Source organism: Achroia grisella, unplaced genomic scaffold, assembly GCF_030625045.1.
Source record: "Achroia grisella isolate CSIRO2021 unplaced genomic scaffold, CSIRO_AGI_Agris_v1 utg546, whole genome shotgun sequence".
In the NCBI taxonomy this organism is placed as follows: Eukaryota; Metazoa; Arthropoda; class Insecta; order Lepidoptera; family Pyralidae; genus Achroia; species Achroia grisella.
In genome coordinates this window covers 3,236,649-3,253,018 of record NW_026712931.1, presented here as the reverse complement: position 1 = coordinate 3,253,018, position 16,370 = coordinate 3,236,649, and the positions used below count along the sequence as shown (strand labels likewise).

Here is a 16,370-nt window from a genome sequence, read left to right as displayed (position 1 = left end):
CAGAACCTATTATCATATATCATATATCACAACATCATCGAATTATCCAATCCATCACAGTGGGATTTAAAGGGAAAATGTGATAAAGCCTGCAAACTACTAAGTGAATCGGAGAATATTATTGTTTTACATAGTTTAACAAGAAGTACATATTCAATCGCCTTAAGAAGTCCGTAGCATTCTCCAGTATAGACGGAGGTCTCTGGCGGAAGCTTAATTTTTTGATGAATTTTGTATTGTGAATGGTAGACTCCAACACCTACACATTCGCCGTTAGAATGTTTCGAGGCGTCCGTAAAAATGTAGTGCCAATCTTTCCATTCATTATCCATAATATAGTTAAATTTGTCATTGGCGTTAATTTCATCTTTATTTATACCTATATTATATAATATTTGGGGATTAAGTATTAGCGAAGTGTAACTATGTTGGTACAGGGGAAGATATTGAGTCTGATATGTTGGAGATGTAATGTCTTTAAATTTTTGGAACCTTTTCACTAAACAAGGTTGGTCTTTATGAGTCCAATACTTCGAAGAGGCTATCACCTCAGCCAATTCCTTTACTCTAGAAATTAAGAGATTTTTTTTTAATGCTAGGCTACGGAAAAAAATGTATCACTCAGGTACTGTCTTCGCAGTTTTAGCGGTGGTTCACAACACTCTATTTGTAACGAATTTATTGGGCTGGATTTCATTGATCCAGTGATAAGTCGTAGTGCCTTATATTGAATACAATCCAATTTTTTAAAAGCTGCTGCGTTTGCTGGATTTAATAAAACCGAGCCGTAGTCTATAATGCTTCTAATTAAGGCATTATATAGGAGTTTCATAATAGAAGGATGGGCGCCCCACCATACACCACTAAGACACCTTAAAATATTTAGGTTGCGTTCACATCTCACTACAACGGATTCACAATGTGATACACCTGTGAGTTTTGAGTCCAATACAAGTCCCAAAAACTTTGCCTGATCCTTAACTGATAAGGGGGGAATCATCATATAAGACATTAACTACTAATGGAATCCTTTTTCTAGAGTATACAACTACAGTGCTTTTAGATGGGGATAGATCTAGACCATTATTATCTAGCCATTTTTTAAGAAATTGTAATGCTGCAGAAAGGGAATCGCTAATCTCGTTAATTAATCGGCCGGCAACATAGAAAAGCAAATCGTCCGCATATTGCAGAACTTTTACACATTTATTTATGGATACTTCTAAATCAATAGTATAAATGTAAAGAATTGGACTCATTACGGAACCCTGAGGTAGCCTCTTCCATACCGTCCTATATATACAATCATTATTATCTAAAGTATATTTAATAAATCTTTCTGTTAACATATTTATAATAAAATTCATTAAATGTCTAGGTACATTCAACATCTCTAATTTATGTTTCAGTATCAGGATATTAACATTATCATAAGCTGCGGTTATATCTAGAAAACCAGCTATTACAGAGTTATTTCTAGAAAACGCTAATCTAATATCTGTGACAAAAATCCCCAAACTGTCAAAAGTGCTCTTACCTTTCCTAAATCCTAGCTGACTATCTGAGAATAATCCATTGTGTTCCAAAAACCATTCGAGGCGATTTTTTATTAAATGTTCCGATATTTTCGCCAATACAGTAGATAGAGCTATGGGACGATATGATGAAGGTTCAGAACTTGGTTTATCTGGCTTTAGTAACAAGATTAAAGTTTGTGTTCTGGGAATATTACCTGATGTCATAGCTGTGTTGATTAAAGAGAGATAATAATTAAGAGCATCTTCGTCTAAATGTACTATAAAAGAGTATGGAATGCCGTCTTCACCAGGCGCCGAGTCTTTAATAACAGAAAGTACACCTTTTAATTCATTGACAGTGAAGGATGAATTAAGATCAAATGTAGAATCATTATTATTAACTATTTCTGTATTAATAGTTAAAGGATTTACATGGAGCTGTTCTGGAACGAAAGGTGGGGCTAATCTATCTAATATTTGTTCTGCAAGAGTGGGAGAAATCTTTTGTTGTTGAGATACATTAAAGGCCGATCTAAATCTACGTATATTTTGCCAGATAATAGAAGGATTGACATTAGGACATAATGAGGCACAAAATTTACTCCAACCTTCAATCTTTTTTTGTTTTAATAAGTTTTTAGTATTATAAGCTACTTCTTGATATTTTTTATAGTTATCTTCAGACATACAGATACAGTACTGTCTTTCAGCTATTTTCCTTTGTTTTACTGCAATAGTACACTCTTCGTCCCACCAAGGTGGAGAGGGTATTGTACTAGGACCACTATTTTTTGTTGGAAATGTTGAATCAGCTGCCTCAATTAATAATTTAGCTAATGACAGAGAACACTCTGACACATTGTCATGGGATATTTTGGGTAAAGTTGTTAATTTTTCATGTACTTTCTGTTTGTAGTTGTACCAGTTGGCATTACTTAATTTATACCTCATATGGGGCTGTTTCATCTGCTGCAAGGGTTTTGAAAAAGGAAAAGTAATTAATAATTGATAATGATCACTATTATAACTATAGTTAAGCGGACACCAAACAAGAGATGAAGCGAGATCTGGTGTACATATCGATAAGTCTGGTGAGCTGAGACCTTCAGTGGGTCTTGTGATGCGTGTTGGCATACCAGTATTTAAAATACATAAGTTATGGGAGTCAATTAACTCCAATAATTGGTCACCATAACTATTGGATGAAGAGGAACCCCAAGTCTGATGGTGAGAGTTAAAATCTCCTAAGCATATAAATGGTTTTAGTAGGATGTTGAATAAATTATTGACTTTATTGAAAATGGCATTACTTGGGCGGGAGAAATATATAGACACATAACAAATACTATTCACTATAATAGCAATAACAGAGATATCATCACTGTGTGAAGGCAAAGGAAGAATATTATAGGATAATAATAATTCCTGATGAGTATGGCGACTCCTCCATACCCATCAGGTCTGTCAAATTCAAATTCAAATTCAAATTCAAAAATCATTTATTCATGTAGGACATTTTAGCCGCTTATGAACGTCAAATTTTTACATTATAATTTTATTTTTTTCCCTACCGTCCAGTTCGGTATATAGATCCAATTGAGAAGAACTGGCAAGAAACTCAATTGAATTACTTTTTTTTTAAAGCCAGTTTATTTACAATGTATATTTATATAGGTGTCTATGTCTAACATTAAATGAAAATTCAGTGCATGAACAACTATTGCCATGCACACTCGTCATTCAAGTAATCGTTTAGTGAGTAATATGCTTTGCTCAGTAAATATGATTTAACAGATGTTTTGAATTTATTTAAGGGTAATTCCAACATATCCTTTGGTATCTTATTGTAAATTTTTATACCTATTCCCATAAAAGACCTATTAACTTTTTCTAAACGATACTTGGGGACAGCAAGTTTGTCTTTAAATCTTGTATTAATATTATGAATATTGCTGTTTTTTTGGAAATAAGTCAAGATTTTTATGAACATATAGGATATTTGAATATATAAATTGAGAAGCAACGGTGAGAATATTTGCCTCTTTGAATTTCTCTCTTAATGAGTCACGACTCTTCATACAGTAGATCGCTCGAACGGCACGTTTTTGTAATATGAATATATTTTTAATATCTGCCGCTTTTCCCCATAGTAATATTCCATAAGAGAGTAAACTATGAAAATAACTAAAATAGACTAATCTAGCAGTATCAGTATCAGTGTACTGTCTAACCTTACGCACGGCAAAAGCTGCTGAACTTAGTTTCGCTGCAAGGCTTTGAATTTGTGCACCCCATTGTGTTTTATTATCTAGTGTGATTCCTAGAAAGACAGTAGATTCTATAAATTCCAGAGATTCGTCATTTAATTTAATATTGCAATTAGTATTAAAACTTTTAGACAGAGAGAAATTAACACATTTTGTTTTTTTAGCGTTTAACATAAGATTGTTAGTTGTAAACCAGTGCAGGAGACGCCGCAAAGCACTATTTACATCGTCATAATTATTAGTCATTCTATTAACTTTAAAAATCAATGAAGTATCGTCTGCAAATAATACTATGCCGCATCTATCCTGCATGGCATATAGGAGATCATTAATGTAAACTAGGAATAAAAATGGACCGAGAATAGATCCTTGAGGTACACCCATTTGCACAAGTGACCCGTCAGACGTAGCGTTGCTAACCTTCACTTTCTGTATTCTATCAGATAGATAAGATTTTATTAAATTTAAAGCATTGTCTTTGACGCCATAAAAAGCAAGTTTTTTTAGCAATGTATTATGATCAACGCAATCAAAAGCCTTAGAAAGGTCACAAAAAACACCTATCGCATCCATTTTAGTTTCCCATGCAGCAAATACGTGTCTAAGCAACTCTGCACCTGCGTCTGTAGTTGAACGACCTTTGGAAAAACCGAATTGACTATTGTGGATTAAATTATTTAAATTGAAATAACTGACAAGCTGCATAAGGATTATTTTTTCAAAAATTTTACTGAGTGCTGGGAGTATAGATATAGGTCTATAATTTATTGGGTCACTCCTATCTCCAGATTTAAAAAGCGGTATGATTTTACTAATTTTCATTATGTTAGGAAATTTACCTTCATCTATACATTTATTGAAAATAAAAGCAAGAGAGGGCGCAATAATTTCCATTATACTATCTAGTATTTTAACAGATATACCCCATAGATCCTCTGTTTTTTTATTATTAAGCTGTTTGAATATTTTCATTATTTCTACTGATGATGTATGTCTAAAGTTAAATACAGCTGATGACTTGCTAACATTGTCTGTTAGTAAAGTTTCAGCAGCAGACGGGGAAGATTTTAGAGCCTGTGTCGTAATTAATGGAATATTAGTGAAATAAGATTCGAATGTATCCGCGACCTCTGTGTCGGAATTTATCAATTTGTTATTAATATTTAAAGCTATTTTACTATTTTGAAAATTAACTTTTCCAGTTTCGCTATTTATTACTTTCCAAGTGGCTTTTATTTTATCTTTAGATTTAGTTATTATTTTACCTAAATAGAGAGACTTAGCTGTATGACAAACCTTTTTAAATATTTTCGAATAAGATTTTACATGTTCATGAAATAAGGGATCGGATATATAGCTTCGTTTTTCGTAAAGTTCGTAAAGATTAGCCCTAGACTATAAATACCAAACGTGGCCCAGTCACAAAACTTTGATTTTACACTAGTTGAAAAGGTTTTTGTTTTAAATTCACTGCTAGCTTCATGTTCAATTAAATCAAAAATATGTTCACATACAATGTCCGGGGCATATTGAGGTACTATGACACTAGATATTTTATGTTCAATTTTATTTTTAAAACGTGCCAAATTCTTTTGTGTTATTTGTCTGCATGTAATTGTTTGAGTCCCTTTGGATCCCTTAGTTTCAATTATAACTTTTTGTCCATAATGATCAGATCCAAGACAGTCGAAATTCATTTTCACCTTTACTTCACAATTACAAAAAACATTATCTATACAAGTGGCAGAATTTCCTGCGACCCTAGTGGGTTCTAAAAAAAGATTGTGCAAATTAAATGATTTAAATAAGTTAATCAATCTTAAGCTTATTGAGCATTCCGATAATAAATCAACATTAAAATCGCCACATACAAATAATGTTTTATTCCTCCGTGCGACTCGTCTCAATGCTTCCTCCATAGCCAGTTCAAAAGAATCAAAACAAGCCGATGGCGGACGATAAACGCAAATTATTATACAAGTAACTAATTCTACGCAAGATAGTTCAATTGTTTGCTCAATAGAAATATTTACAATGTCTTGACGGTTTTTATATTCTACATCATTTTTTAAAATAATAATTGACCCGCCATGAATGGCATTGTTCCTAGCAAAAAAACTAGCTATATTATAATGTTCAAAAGGACAAATTATTTCATATTGTTTAAGCCAATGTTCTGTCAGACATAACACCCGTACATTGTTAGATTCTAAGAATAGACTTAATTCTAATTCTTTGCTGGAGAAGCCACGAATATTTTGATGAATAATGACCATATCCTGTGGCTTAACCAATGTCGTAGATGTTAGTTTAAATTAACACATGTCACATTATTAGTATTATTACTAATATTAAGAATTAAATCCGTTATACTACTTATAATGGGATCATAAATGTTATACGCTAGTAAACTAGCAATAGTCTTTTTTTGTTTTTTAGGAAGATAAAAATTACCTCCCGTCATATAATAATTTGTAACAAATTTGTTACTTTCAAAATAAAATATATCATTACAATGATATGTCATCGAATAAATTAAATTATTTATACTATAAATGAACTTATTCTGTTCATTAGTCAGGGATTGAGAGTAGGGAAATGCGCATAATAATATTTTACCTATACCAAGCTCCACTATATTATATAATGATTTTATTAAATTAACTATATCAGATTTACGCATATGCAAACAATTCCCTAACGCTATTACTAGGGTCGTGTGAATATCATATTTTTCATTTACTATATTTCTTATAATCTTATATATACCTGATCCCGGAAAACAATTATTTATTACTTGTTGCGAGAGACAGTTCGATAATAAACTACCTAAATCCTTGCCAAATTCATCTGAATAAATAATTGTTCTCCTGATGGTTTCATGTACAGTGCTGCATTTATTTACTTTTGTACTGTTTCGTGTGGGTAAACATGAAACGTCTGGTTCCGTGACGGATGAGATATCAATGTTCAACTGATTATGGTGGGACGGTTGGATATAGTTATCAGACTCTGGTGAATTACAGTGACATCTATCCGTAAGAGAAACAAACCGCTCCATGTTGTAGTTACCTAATTTTATTAAATTATCCAACTGATCAGAATATTCATGTATTTCATTCTTAGCTGATTCGTATTTCAAAGATAAATTGGACAACGAGTTCTCTAATAGTTTAATTTTTTGTGATAATTCATCTATTTCTAAATCTTTGTTATATATTTTTTCTTTACAATTATTTAATTCTATTGATAAGTCAATTTTTTGCTTCCTAGTAATAATTGATTTTAAACACTTTTTATGACTTTTCACTAAATTTTCTGATTTTCGAATAAATTTATTTAATTTTACATATTTTTTTAACTTATTATTACTATTAATAGGTACTTTATTAGGACTATAGGAGCTTGGTGTATTTGTCAAATCTATGGTCACAAGGGGCAGAGCAGATGTTTGATCACTAGTAGTATTTAACATTTCTGTATACAGATCCATGGTCTCGTTATAACTACTCAACCGCCTGTGATCCAACAAAGATTTATTTTGTGATTGAACTTCCTCAAGGTGCCGCTCTAGATGAGTGATTTTCTGCAATGCTGACTCATATGTGTCTCTGCACAGATCATATTTATTTACAATATCTTGAATCTTTTCATTTTCGATATGTAGAACTTCAAAGTCTGTACTGATCTTCACTAGGTCATTCTTCAGAGCCACATATTTATCAGACATCAACTTAATTTCAATCTCACTTTCATCTCGTTCCTGTAATAAGGCCTTATTTAATTCATTGGATTTTTTTAACTCTAAGAGTGTCACCTTGAGCTTAGCATCAAGATCACATGCTCTGCGGGACATCATTTTTAATTATTAAGTTAAATATCTACGAAACAAGACAACAATGAATATTATTCAATAGAAGAAATACAGTGTTGAAAGTGCGCTATTTCCCTTCAATAAAATAATTTAATAATAAATAAATAAATAAATATTGTTAGTAAAAACTTTAAATACCAATACTGTTACAAAAAAATAATTAATCTTATATATTACCACTACAGTAAATATGTCTTAATTTGTCATATGATATCTAGCAATGGCTATGGATTACTAATATTGTATTGTTATTTAATCAAATACATAAGTTTAGTTTCGCACAGCTATTTGGAATATATTATCAATATGATAATAAATAAATTTTATGAGCTGTATTGCAATAACAATAATATTTTATGTTAGTGGGTAGTTTTTTTTTTTTCCTCTCAACAACAACAACCGATCTTCACTATCGAATATTTAACTTTAATATTATTGTTTATTTGTAAACGGATATAGTAATAGTGAAGTGTAATAACTGTATTTAATTATTAAAGGAGTCAATAGAAATCCAAGACTTCTATTGTAAATTACCAATACTTTGACAGTTGGCGGTCCCACAAATTTTGTAACGTAGATTTTTGTCACAAAGAAATCACAGATTTGCACACCAACAATAATCGACGTTACTTATGCCCAAAAACTCACTGATTATATACACTAGTATCGTTATTTCACAAGTAATAAATTAAAAACAATAAATAAATAAGAGCCAACTGACAAAGACTGTTATCGGCAGTGTTGCCAGAGAGAAAAAAAGTCATTCCTTAAACAGGAATAACCAGGGATCTTAAAAATAGATCCCGGTTTTAACCAAGTTTCTTGTAAACAAATTATGAAGGGTTCATATTTATTAATGATGTGTATAACATCATGTTTTTTATTGATGAGGCTCGGCAGTTCCACTGTATGGCCTGAGCTTGATCCATTATCTGTGATCTTATATATAGTATCAATAAGTAAAGCTACGTTGGACGGTGATATATTTGAATTTGATTGTTGTAAAAGGTCTAATAATGTTTTTATAATTGCTGAAATCTGAATATTTTTATCATGATTATTATTATTAAAAATGGGTTGAGATGGAGGAAGTGTGGGACTTTTTATGATCTCATTGTGTGCATATTGATCATATCCTCTTGAGAATTTTGGTAGGGCTTTTGGTTTCAGAAACACTGTCTTTTTATATGACCTATTTTGGTTATTTACAGGAACTGTATTTAATGTAGTATAGTTTGGAGATTTGTCATTATTTATATTAGATGGGGAGGAAGGAGCTGTAAGTAAAGCATCTGCATAAGACATTTTATTAACTGGTGGATGTAATTTGACGGCTTCCATATATGAAATACAACTCTTACTCATAGTCTCTTTAATTGCTTTTTGCCGGTCAAATTCTAAACATTTTTTACTATTTGCTTGGTGAGAACCCTTGCACAAGCAGCACCAATAGTCATTTTCATCAATATTGCAATTCTCCCCTGAATGTCCCTGTCCACATTTAAAACACCTTGGAGTGGCCCTACATTGGCTTTTAACATGGCCATACCTACAACAGTTGTAACATTGTACTGTGGGATATATATAAAGGGTTACAGGTAATGCAGTATAACACATATAAACTCGGGTTGGCAGTACTTGTCCATCAAAAGTAAGAACAACAGTGCCTATATTTTCAAATGTATTTGTATTATCGATATTAACTTTCCTTTTAAGCCTTCTCAATTTAAGTATTGTACCGCAACCTATTGGGACACTTATATTTTGTAAAATGTCTTCATCAGACCAATCAGTGGGGACACCCCTTATTACACCCATACGTGTAATGTTAAAAGTAGGAATAAAAGCTTTGTAAATAGTTGTTAAACTTTGATTGCATCTTATACATGAATTTGCTGCTGTGAAATTTGAGAAAGACAAACTAATTCTATTACGACCAATTCGTTTAAGACTACCATTCACAATACCATTAATTTCTTTACTTTTCAGAAAGCGACCAAATGTGACGGGATGCAATGTTGTGTTGCTGTTATCATCTGAGAATTCCGTCTGGACATGAATTATATATGGTGCTGCATCTGAAGGCTGATACCTAGTGCGAGCAATAGGTGTTCGAGTAATTTCAGTGTTTTGTGTAATATTATTGTTAAGAGCAGTAGAAACTGCATTTTGAGATTTGGAATTGACTTCAGAATCTTTATTATTATATTGATCTATTATTGTTGTTTCATTTGTTATGCATGTACAAACATTTGGTCCCATCCTTTTTGAACCGTGTCTCCTTTTCTTACCTAGACATGTACTACAAGTTGCACGAGCAACTCTTTTCCTTTTTAATTTTCCAGAATCAGATACTGAACAGTCAGTATCCATAGACGACTCTAAAGCCGTAATTAAGATGTCCATTGGAGTGTTTGGAATCTCATTTTCAAATCCTGGAAGAACTATAGTCGTAGTTCCCCCAGGATCGTCGGGCGGTTCGCCCATATAGAAATAAAATCTAACTTACCAATATGATATGTACACACCAAATTACACACTAAAAATAAATATAATAATAACACTAAATACAACTAAAATTACTAAAAACCAATCCTTAATCTATATGTTATTGAAATAATATTTCCTGAATTAAAAAACGCGTCCGGTCAAACCAAAATTTCCCGCCATTTTTTCGACAATTTAATTTTATCTAGATTCAGGGAAAGAGTAAATAAAGCGTAGAGCACAACAATATACATACTTTTTTTGAACCGTTAAAATTTCGGATTGATAGTTCTGTATGGGATCTTTTTTCTCCCCATTTGGAACTCCGTAAGTAAAATATGTGACAAATATTGTTAAATTTAGTTGCTATTTTAATCATAATCTGCATTAGTCCTTGTTATTCGATTTTATCGCATAGTCGATGAAGAATCGACTTTCCACAATAATATATAATCTGTGGTATCGATTCGAAATTTTCGAATGTCGTCTTTACATATTCCTTTTGAGTGACCAAATTATTTTGCCTCTTTTTCAACTATAATGGCATCGAAATCACTTGCAGCTCCATTTAAACGCTATTTTGCGGTAACTATTTATCATACTTTAGTTGTTTAATTTAATTTCACTTAATTGCCAAGACCCTCCCGATCTGTCAGACTGTAATAGGGGTATTACATAAACATTTTATACATACTTTTTAACTAATTTTCATGGGTATTATACCTAATATTTTACATAAATTCAATTCTATTTCAGAAATAGTGTTTAAATTGGTATACTTTTCTCTGCAACAAAGGTCTTTATATTAATGTTATCTGTTACTAGAAAAGGGGATACGCACAGGCAGTGCCTGCTGTGAAAAAGGATGTGCGAGTTCAAGCAACTGTGCTTCCTAACAAGACATTAGTAGCAGCCTTGGATAATGGTTCTCCAGTCACTCGTGTTACAATAGCATTTAAGTAAGTACATAATTTTTTTATTCGTACTTCGTGCACATAATCAAAAGACCACTGTACATGAACCATCGGTATGGCGGCATCTATTAATTTGTTCATAAAATAGGAAGTGCCTAGCTTAGGAAGCTAGGCACTTTCCTTCTATTTTATATATATTGAAAAATATTATTTGAATATTTCTCTCATTTGTTTATCTTGTGTGTTCATATTCATTTAACAACATAGTCTATGATAATGTTTTCATAAATCCTTTTTTTGAGACCTTTACAGAAATTGACATTGACAGTTTTCACTTACCTTTACTACTATTTTAAAGCCAATGATAGCCAATGATTAACTATCTAATGATTCATATTTTCCATGACAGGGCGGGATCTAGATACGAGCCACAAACTGAACTGGGCATCTCCCATGTCCTGCGCACTGCAGCAGGACTTACGACCAAGAATGCTAGTGTCTTTTTGATAGCACGAAAATTGGCACAAATTGGTGCTACTGTTAGTGCTTCTGGAGACCGGGAGTTTGTCTATTACACTCTCGAGGTAAATATTTTTTTATGTTAATGAATATTAATTATTAATGAATAGGTATAATTACAAATAATTTACAATTGCAAAAATGTTTAAAGAAAATGTAATACTGAATTTCAAAATATACAACTTGTACAATTAAATCATCTTATTATTTTGTTTATAGCTTTCAATTTATCTTATAACGGGGAATATTGTAATATTAGAAATATTATATAGTTAAAACATAATACTGATTATTTCACATTGATTTTATTTTAAATAATTAAATATTTATTAAAATATTTTTATAATTAATTACTTACATTATATGGTAAATAGAAAACACTTAGACAAAAATAATTAGATATTTTCACATATAACCTATTGTCAGAAAATTAAACATTGGAAAGTAAATAAATGTGTAATCTGCTTTAAAATTAAATGTATACATTATTTGGTCCTATAGACCATATTTAATTGATATTTGGTATTTTCAGGCCACTCAAGATAATCTTCCTGAAGCCCTGGCTTATCTGAATAATGTTGTGTCAAACCAAGAGTTCAGACCATGGGAACTTAGTGAGATTACTCCTCGTCAGAAATATGAGATTGCTTCTCTCCCACCACAAGTAATGATGCTATTGTTATTTATATAATTACAAAATAAATTAGATTTATGCCTAGTTGTAAGTGTATAAAACTTTTTTTTATTTATACCACTTAGGTGGCAAACAAGCCGTATGCTTGTTTGCCATCTGATGGTAAATGGTTACAGAATATCGTATATCGTAGAATATCGTAGCCTATGGACGCCTGAAACACCAGGGGTGTCACATGCGCGTTCCCGACCCTTAAGAAACCTTAATATACCCTTCTTGAAAAACTCCATGCTGTAAAACCCCCCCGAGGTTGTCTCTCGAGAAAACCTCGGCAGGTAGTTTATTCCACAATCTAAGTGTACGCGGGAGAAAGTTCCTCTGAAACCGCACTGTCCGAGACCACTTAGGTTCCAGCGCGTGGGGATGAATTCCCTGTCGATGGCGAGCGGTGCGATGGTAAAAGGTAGCCGTAGGCATCATGTCAAACAATGTACAAAACATGTTTATTCCATAATTTTAGTGAAGTGACTTTATGATAAATCTGCTTGAAGAACATATAATTAGACACTTTAGTATAATATGTCGTAATTCATTTTTAAAGCTATAGAGTTCTTTTTTGAGTAGATGATCTCCTGAAGGAATATATCTCTGATTTAATTTATCTGAAATAAAATAACCTGAAATATTAATTAAGAGGGAAAAGGATATTTTTTTATTATTTGCATGAGTTATTTAACAATATCATATAAATTATAAACTATATGCAATCTGAAGTTGCAAATTAAAAATGTATGATTGACATAAATTATGAAATCTGATTAAAGATGTGTTTGTGTTATTACTTCTAAGCCCTAAGTGATATGATATAAATAGGTATCTAATTATGGCATGATTTTGCTTTATAAAACCCAATTATTTACAGGTTCGTGCCATAGATCTTTTGCACAAAGCAGCATTCCGCCGTGGTCTTGGTAATTCCCTTTTCATTTCACCAAAGAGAATTGGCAAAGTCTCCTCTGAGTCTCTACAACACTATGCCAGCACAACATTGACTCCTGGTCGCTGTGCTGTAATTGTTGTTGGTGATAGCCAGGTATGATAAATATTTATACAAATGATTGTTATATCTACATCACTGTAATGATAAAAAATTGTTGATATATGATAAATATGTAATATAAGTTTAATAAATTTTAGACTGAATACTAAAGCTTTTATTATAAAATTATAACCTTGATACATTATTTAACTTAAAAATTTATTTGAATTTATGTTTTAGGAGAAAGCTACATTGGTTGCCCAAAACCTACAACTCCCAACTTCTGGTGATGCTCAGACTGAAGCATCAACATACTATGGTGGTGAACTTAGGTATAGCAGTTTATTTGTACTTGTAAGCCAGGGACATATTTTTTTTTAATTCCTTTGAGAATTCGCCATAATAAAATGAAATAAACTAACTCTATGCTCATCCTGTCATCCTCTACTAGTACTAATTATTAGTAATGGATACTAAGTTACTTAAGATTAACAACATATTTAGCAATTGCCATTTTGCTTAAGAATGCTATCAAGCGCTATTTTTCTGCAGAGATAGGGTTACTGAATGTATTTGTGTATTCCCAAAGCTTACTAAGTGCATTTTGAAGCTATTATGAAGTGCTAATGACAAAATATCTCAGCGTCAGGTATTTATAATATGATTACCGAATGTACGCCCCACCCTATGTACAAATCTCTAGCTGGTAGGACTATTTTGTAGTTACAAGATTAATGCAACAATGATTGTATAGGACTTTAGACTATAGATTAGAGTTGTTTGAGCAAATATTACTATTTTATAGGAAAGAAATTGGTGGTGATTTGGCGCATTTAGCAATTGCAGTCCAAGGAGCTCCAGCTGGTTCTCCCCAAAGTTTGGCATTGGCTGTTGCTGCAAGAGGTACATATATTATGTATTTATATCGCTAGCCGCACACTCCTTGTACTGTTATTCAATATCTTGTTTTTGTAGTTGGAATAACAAACAATCTGTGCCGCCACCTCATGGTAAGTGGTGGTAACCCAGTCCTCTGGAATAACAATGGCTTAGTACCAGCATTGCATTGCTTTTCCAGAAGACTAAGATCTCATGTCACTTATCTCAATATGTCACTGCCTAGACTCACCCTACAATGGCAACATAGCATACAAGCTGGCAGAAATAGGTGCGACAGAAGTTTACTTCAGTATAAATTTACTGAAGAATTTCTCAAGCTGTTACATGAAGTGGAGAAACAGTTAACTTACTATCTTCATGTCAGATTCCTTAAAGTGTCGTAGGAGACATGATAATGTGAATATTAATTTTCAGTTGCGACTATATTTGCATTTATTTGCAGCCTTTGGCAATGGTCCTGTTACTAAATGGGGTGCTGATAACTCCCCTCTTGCCAAAGCCGTTGGTAATATTGGCCCATTCGCTGCTGCCGGTTTCAATGTTTCATACTCCGACAATGGTCTTTTCGGCGTCGTGCTCTCCGTGCCAAAAGACGAAGCTAACGTTGTAAGTAAGACATGCCGCTATATAACAACTCATTAAAACAATAATTATAATTTTTATTATTAAATTAATTCATCACTAATATTAAGACATGTCTATTGTACTGGTTGCACAATACTTTTGTAGATTAGGGTTTCATAGGTTTTTAGGGTTGTTTCAATAACAATCAACGTACAATCGCCTTATGGCATCTCGATATTTTAAACAACTTAATGGGGAGTATTATCTGTTGCCTGTCAACTCAATGTTTCTTACAGTTATCGAATTTTTTTATATACTATATATATATTAGTAACCTCATTAAATGCTTACATTAATTTCAGTTGTTATAAATGTTATCCTGGTACTATAGCGTGTAGTGATTTAGTGCTAGAATAGCAATATGTTAAGCTCGAATTTGTTGCTTTTGAAGGAACATGCACATATTTTAATACATTTGTAAATTTATTCGCGCATTCTGTGATATCAACTTACGATTAGTTAGTCATTCTTTTGCATACAGTTTAATTACGAAGTTTTAATCATCTACTAACTTAAGTATAACTTAGCGGTATAAAGGTGGTATTAGCCTAGTTTTCTTTTATACTGAGATATACACCAGGGGTATTACATACGCTTTGCTTAACCATTAAGAAATCTTAATATACCTTCTTGACCAGTGGAGACAAATTAGAAGTATGGTATTTAAGAATATGCTATAAGTATTTAGAAGTATGCTATAAGTGTTTTACATAATTTGTTTTTATTGCAGGCCGCAAAAGCAGTCGCCAAATTGATCAAATCTTCATCTTTGAGTGGTGATGCTATTCAAGCTGGTAAAAACCAACTTAAACTTCAAATTCTGAGTGAAGCAGAAACGGGAACTTCTCTAGCCGAGAACCTCGCCGCTCAAGGCCTTTACACTGGAAATGTAAAATCACCAGCTGATTTGGCTAAAGAAGTTGATAATATTTCAAACAGCGATGTTTCCCAGGTAAAATATTCTAATAAATAACATAAGATATATCACTTTAATAAATATTTATGTTGGCAATTCAACAATATTTCTTTTATATTTGGGGAATCCATAAATTATGGTGATATGTTAAGAGGCGGCGGGGTATGGGATGGGGGAGGGATGAGTGTTGACAAAGTGTAATATTGTGTTGCAAGGGATGAAAGGATATTTATGTTTAAATGGAAATGTTATAATAATATAATAGCTTTGTTAACACAACATGCAACTTTTAGTGGATCAGAATTATAATTTATTCAGAACAAAATATTTCTTTACAGGTTCTTGCTAATGCAGCGAAATCAAAAATATCTGTGGGCGCCGCAGGAAACCTTGCATTTGTTCCATATGCTGATGAACTTTAAATTATTACCTACCTTTAAATGTTAATCAGATGATACAAAAAATCTAATGTATTAGTACATGTTGTAATTTATTATTGAATTAAATGATTCTGTTTTATATAAAACTATTATTCTGTGGTGATTCTAACAGATAAGTACTAAAAAGATGTCCTTCATTTGAGAGCTGTTTATAAGTCCATACAGATGATCCATTATTACCCTAGTAGCAATTCTTAAGTACCCATTAATTTTTAATATTTGAAGTATAATTATGAGTA

At 32.2% G+C, this 16,370-nt stretch overlaps 1 protein-coding gene and 1 long non-coding RNA gene across 2 annotated transcripts; both read left to right on the top strand.

The window, feature by feature from the left end:
- Positions 1 to 1,725: 1,725 nt before the first annotated feature.
- LOC131848274 (uncharacterized) lies at positions 1,726 to 9,739 on the top strand. The gene is made up of 3 exons (XR_009357748.1): positions 1,726 to 1,972; positions 2,434 to 2,744; positions 9,648 to 9,739. It is a non-coding gene; the product is annotated as an uncharacterized LOC131848274 (long non-coding RNA).
- An 854-nt stretch (positions 9,740 to 10,593) lies between these two features.
- LOC131848218 (cytochrome b-c1 complex subunit 2, mitochondrial-like) lies at positions 10,594 to 16,363 on the top strand. Its single transcript, XM_059198008.1, has 10 exons — positions 10,594 to 10,730; positions 10,971 to 11,104; positions 11,469 to 11,643; positions 12,111 to 12,242; positions 13,135 to 13,305; positions 13,492 to 13,583; positions 14,057 to 14,154; positions 14,594 to 14,757; positions 15,506 to 15,727; positions 16,030 to 16,363. Exons 1-10 carry the CDS (start codon positions 10,686 to 10,688, stop codon positions 16,111 to 16,113), a joined length of 1,317 nt encoding a protein of 438 aa, XP_059053991.1. The 5' UTR covers positions 10,594 to 10,685; the 3' UTR covers positions 16,114 to 16,363.
- Positions 16,364 to 16,370: the final 7 nt, after the last annotated feature.

Bases quoted from the DNA above. Each gene is read 5' to 3' on its own strand.
- LOC131848218 (XM_059198008.1), top strand. From the start codon at position 10,686: ATGGCATCGAAATCACTTGCAGCTCCATTTAAACGCTATTTTGCG. The intron at 11,105-11,468 runs GTAAGTACATAA...TTTCCATGACAG, and splicing joins CGTGTTACAATAGCATTTAA to GGCGGGATCTAGATACGAGC. The intron at 11,644-12,110 runs GTAAATATTTTT...TGGTATTTTCAG, and splicing joins TTGTCTATTACACTCTCGAG to GCCACTCAAGATAATCTTCC.